Source organism: Triticum aestivum, chromosome 6B (genome assembly GCF_018294505.1).
Source record: "Triticum aestivum cultivar Chinese Spring chromosome 6B, IWGSC CS RefSeq v2.1, whole genome shotgun sequence".
In the NCBI taxonomy this organism is placed as follows: Eukaryota; Viridiplantae; Streptophyta; class Magnoliopsida; order Poales; family Poaceae; genus Triticum; species Triticum aestivum.
In genome coordinates this window covers 460,765,154-460,770,350 of record NC_057810.1, presented here as the reverse complement: position 1 = coordinate 460,770,350, position 5,197 = coordinate 460,765,154, and the positions used below count along the sequence as shown (strand labels likewise).

General features: G+C 48.4%; 1 protein-coding gene across 1 annotated transcript; it reads right to left on the bottom strand.

Annotated features, from left to right (window-relative positions):
• Positions 1-461: 461 nt before the first annotated feature.
• Positions 462-4,795, bottom strand: LOC123137469 (filament-like plant protein 7). The gene is made up of 4 exons (XM_044557243.1): positions 4,396-4,795; positions 1,490-3,329; positions 1,330-1,390; positions 462-1,123 (listed from the first exon to the last, which is right to left on the bottom strand). The coding sequence occupies exons 2-4, from the start codon at positions 3,232-3,234 to the stop codon at positions 686-688; spliced, it is 2,244 nt and encodes a 747-aa protein (XP_044413178.1). The 5' UTR covers positions 3,235-3,329; positions 4,396-4,795; the 3' UTR covers positions 462-685.
• Between the last annotated feature and the right edge of the window lie 402 nt (positions 4,796-5,197).

Sequence of the window (5,197 nt, the reverse complement as noted above, 5' to 3'; positions counted from 1 at the left end):
GGCGAGCCGATTTGGCTCGCTCGGTCAACTGAAGAAAAAGCTGGAAGCCGCAGGATACGAGGCAAGCTCGCTCGGGAACCAAGTCCCTCGCTTCCTTGCTGAGCCTGGCTAAGCCAGTGCTTGCCGGATAACCAAAGGCTTTCTATGACAGGTAACCCTAAGTCAGTCAATCCCAAGCATCTATCGTTGTAGATCGTCAATGCCTTTTTTTTCGCTTCCGTAAAAATGAAGTTCTTATTTTTTTTGTTAGTATCTATACTTGGACACTATTTTTACTTAACTTCAATGTGGATAAGGCAAGAATATTTTGCTTAACTTTATCGAATTTGAACCAAAACCACGTCATTTATTTTGGAACGGAGGGAGTACTTTGTTTTAACTAAGAGGTGAAATGTGTATTGAGTTTTTAAAAAGGATAAATGTTATCATAACATCACAATTAGCGGATAAAATTTAGAATATTCCACATAAAATTTCATGATCTTTATTAAATAAACATTCACACAGCAATGCATTCCATAAATACTCAGGTTCATGTCAACCACAACAAATTCGATAAACAGCATGTTCCAGAGTCTCTCAACACCCGGCTTCAGTCTGCCAGTGCAATTGAACATTTGGCCAAAACGGATGCACCGTAGCACTAGGGCCAGATCGCGCACACACTCGCACGGTTCAACAGAGTCTAGGAGGAGCTGCCCTCCACTCTTTTCCTGAAGATCATCCTGCCCAGCAAGCCCGGACCCCGCTTCTTCTTCCTAGGATCAGCAGCAGTCTCATGCTCCGTGACCAACGGCTGAACAACTGTTTGCGCCGCCGACGCCTTCCCGTCGGCGTCAGGATTCTGCTCCTGTGCCGTGCTCTTTCGTGCTGCCGCGTCAGGCTCGCCATGTTCTTTCGCGGGAGAGATGTGACCCTCGGTTGTGCCGGCGCCCTCGTCGGCAAGGATGCTTCCAAGTGACTGGGGCTTGTAGTCGGCGGAGCTCGGCGGTGGGCTGTGCGTTGAGATGTCTGTACTGCCTGAATTCGGCGGAGTCTGGAGAGCCTGCAATTGTTTGCTTAGATTCGTGATGGTCTCCTGGCACTCCGCAAGTTTGTCAGCTGCTGCAGATATCTCTGAGTCCTGCATTGCAGCGCAAATGTTGTCAAATCTTACTCCTGATGATTATATATAGATGAAAAGAGAGAACTGTGACGTAGTATAACATATCAGGCAGTAACATTTAAATGAAATGAGATGAAGCTGAAGTGAAAAATATCAGGTATAGTTAGTTTTGCAACAGCCAGAATGTTCTTTTTTCTGAACAAAACAGAAACATGAGAGCTTACCGTTGCTAGTTGTTTTGCCTCCTTTTGTGCCAAGTCTTCTCCCATTCCATCAGCAGTGAGACTGCATTACAAAGAACAAAAAAATTAACTGAAAATCACTCAACAATAGTTGAAAGGAAGCCCTGTTTAGCTGTTCGGTAGCTGCTTGCACTGTTATTACCTTTCTATCTCATAGTATGACGACTTCCTCCCCAGTTGGATATCATCATTCTGATCTAGCATGACCATTGCAAGTTCTTCAATAAGCTGTCTCTCTTGTATTTTATCAGGGTGCTGACCTTCTGTTGACTGAACCTCTCCCTTTTGTGCTTCTGTTTGGATATCCAGTGCTGCTGCTGATGTTGCACTCTGCATGTCAGGTTCACCATGTGCATCAAAGTCATTTTCGTTACCGTCCACGGTGTCCGATCGAACTTGGTTCGAGAAGTATATGCTCATTATGCACTCCAGTACCATGCAAACCTCGTCGACAAAATCTTCAAGCCTGGCTTTCCTCTGTAGCACATCATGGCAGACATGAACCAGGTACTCGAGCCGAGCACAAAGTTCAGGCTTGGCATGCAACAAAGATCCAGATCTCGCAGCATCGTCTTGTGCCGAAACGCGGATCGTGGCCGTGATTTTGTCAATCAGATTGGTGATCAGTTCCTCCACTTTGGTCCGGCCATACAGCAGATCAGAAGCATCTCCATTCCCATGAACAGGACCCTCGTCCAATGCACGCCTTATTCCACCAACGATGGCGTCGATGCTTTCTCCGGTTGCTTCATGGTTACTTGTAACGAGTTTCCAGACATCCTGCAGCCATTCAGGATGGCCATGTTCTAGGACAAGACTCTCACCGTTCTTGTCGGGCACGACGGATCTCGAATGTCCTGATGTCTGATGATCCCCTGATGACTCCATCTCCATCCTCTCGATCTCGGCGAAGTCGTCGAGCAAGCTCATGTCGGACACCATGACGGACGATGCTCCATGTCCCTGCTTCCCAGCCCTGAGCTGGTCCAGTTCAGAGACCAGAGCAGAGGCCCACGTCTCTGACTTTGCATGTGCATCGCTCAGCCGCTTGCTCTCCTCCGTCAGCTCCTTGAGCTGCCCCTGCACCGCCGACAGCTTGCTGGCCTCCTCTGCGTACTTGGTCTGCGTGAACTGCAGCTCGGTGTCCCTCGCCGCCAGCATCCGCTTCAGGACGTTGTTCTCGTCCTCGATCGCGCGCAGCCTGACGGCGTAGCTCTGGTCAGGCTCCGGAGCGCGCCGCGGCGTCACGGGCCGGGGCGACATCGGCGTCACTGAGCGCGGCGACATCGTCGGCGTCACGGAACGCGGCCGCCTCGGGCTGGCCCCGGCCCTGGACGGCGGCGGCTGCTGCTGCGGCTCGACCTCGTCCCTCATCTTGGCCAAGGCGGCCGGCCCGGGGAGCCGCTTCCGGACCATGGCGCGCAGCCGCTGGCACTCGCCCTCCAGCTGCGCGATCTTCTTCAGGCTCTCCGCCTGCTGCGCGCGGGCGGCGTCCACGGACCTGAGGTCGTACTCCCGCTCCTGGCTCCTCACCTCCAGCTCCTTCTGGAGCATGCGCGCCTCGTACTGCAGCGAGGCGCTCTGCTTCTGCGCCGCGTCCAGCTTCGCCGCCGCGCCGGAGAGCTCCTGGTCGGAGGCCGCCTTGGACTCCCGCAGCTCCCTGACGAGCTTGTCCTTGGCGTCCATGGCCTTGCAGAGGCTGTTGTTCTCGGCGGTGAGCTTCGCGGCCTTCTTGTTCGCGGCTTCGAGGCTCTGCTGTAGATCGCGCAGTTTCTTTTGCTGGGAGGATATCTCGCTGGCTGCTTCCACGATGATCTGCTCCCTCTCTTCTCTGGCAATGAGCAGCTGCTCCATGCAGGATCTCAGAGCATCTTCCATTTCAGCCATTGTTACTGTATGATTTCTTGGTACACCTTCTCTTGAGAAGAGTCACCAAGTGCTCTTCATGAGAGCAACATTTTTAGCTTATCACTCTTCTCAACCTGACAATGTGGTAATTTAGTCACACTCTACCAATTTGACAACCTCTCTATTTTACCGCTTGAATTTTGCAAAAGACCCACATTTTTTTTAATATTGTGAACCTGGCAATGTCTCATTCTAGGCGGATTTCTACGCATTTCTGAAAGAGATTTCTTCAAAACCCTTGCTATTGATTTCTTTAGCTAGCTGGCTGTTTTAACCAGGGACCAACTCTGGAAGACATTTATCTTGCTCTCTACTTGTAACCTTATTTTCTTCCTTGTTCATCAATCAAAATCAGCAATCTGCTGATTTTTCATAAAAAAAAAAAGATTTGCGAGTATTCGCTCAAGTAGACCTGATTAGTACTCCCTCTGTCCCATAATGTAAGACGTTTTTGCAAGCTAACATAGTTTGCAAAAACGTCTTACATTATGGGACGGAGGGAGTATTTGTTAGATGCAACTTAACATCTCAATTGCTTCTGACTTCAGCTAATCTTCTCTCATCCCACATTATGAGAACAACCCACAGAAACTAACAAGCTTAAGAGTTAGAAATCACACCATTGTACCAAAGTTGCATATTCCTTTTTTGTGGGGAAGTTTTTTTTTTTTTTTGCGAATTTTGCGAGAAAGTTGCATGTTCATCATTTAATAAGGAAAAAAAATATCAAAGCCAGACACATAAACAAAATTAAACATGTTTTATTTTTGAGACTTGTTGGATGGTTGTAAACTTTGCAACAATTAATTTAGCGTTTCTGCATCGATGGATGCAGAGGCCAGGGGTTAAACCCTCTTTTCAAAAAAACAAAAAACAAATGTAAACATGTTTCAACTAGCCTTTCAACTAAATTAACTATGATTCCATAGCAATGGGCGGCTCCGAGCTAGTATCATTGAAAAAGAGAAAGGGAAAAGAAAAAAAACTGGCTAAACTTACAGACTATATCAACTGAAGTTTGTCAAAAGGAATATTCAGTGCACAACTGGAAGCATGGTTAAGTTACACAACTCAACCAGGAACCAAAAAAAAAAAGGCAGTAAAATGCTGCAAGAATAAAAGAAAAATGGATGCACTAACCTGGACAAGCGGCTTAAACCTGTGATGATGCACAAGAGATGAGCCAGAGATACAAGGCGGCAGTCGGCAGAGCAGGAAGAGAAAAGAGAACCAGCGAAGTGAAGCGGAATCGCGGCAGCCCAATATCTTGTTTGCAATAGGGTGAATATGCGGATAGTTTGGTCGGCGCGTTGAGGGGTCAGAGCCAGCGGGGTGGGAGCTAGCGTCAAGGACATTGCAGCGGGAGTGGCTCTTTCGGCAGCGGGGCGCATGAGGGAAGAAGGCATGGTGTCGAGCTCAAGGCCGGAATTCTCCCAGCTCCAGCGGTTGGGCTGTTAAGTTCTGTCCCACCACACCACCCCACTTGAAACCAACAAAGTGGCTTCTTCCCAAGCTTTCCTTTATTTCCCCTGCTTATCCAGGTTGTTGTGATAGATGAGTGGTACATTCTTGTTGCTGTGGAGCCTGTGAAGAGCAGCCTCAACTACCTATCCCACTGCCTTTTGGCTAGATTTCTTCGTGGGGATCGACGTGTCGTATGGTTTGCTTAGGCTAATAGAGATATTTTGGTCAGGAGATGCTGTCGACGTACATGGCGTAAGTTGTGTGAGTGACACTGCCAAGACTGCAAGGGAGCTCGTACTATATAAAACGTGGAGCACAATGATCTTACTAGGGAGTAGGTAAGCACATATAAATACGTATAGTTTTTAGAAAATGAAGCACGTATGAATCCGACGAATGGAAGGAAAAGGTCACGAGTTTGGTCTCGAAAGGCACCCACAAACTCGTGTACCATGCCCAAGCGCCGACCAACTGTACG

Bases quoted from the DNA above. Each gene is read 5' to 3' on its own strand.
- LOC123137469 (XM_044557243.1), bottom strand. From the start codon at position 3,234: ATGGCTGAAATGGAAGATGCTCTGAGATCCTGCATGGAGCAGCTGCTC. The intron at 1,391-1,489 runs GTAATAACAGTG...TTTGTAATGCAG, and splicing joins TCATACTATGAGATAGAAAG to TCTCACTGCTGATGGAATGG. The intron at 1,124-1,329 runs GTAAGCTCTCAT...GCTGCAATGCAG, and splicing joins AGGCAAAACAACTAGCAACG to GACTCAGAGATATCTGCAGC.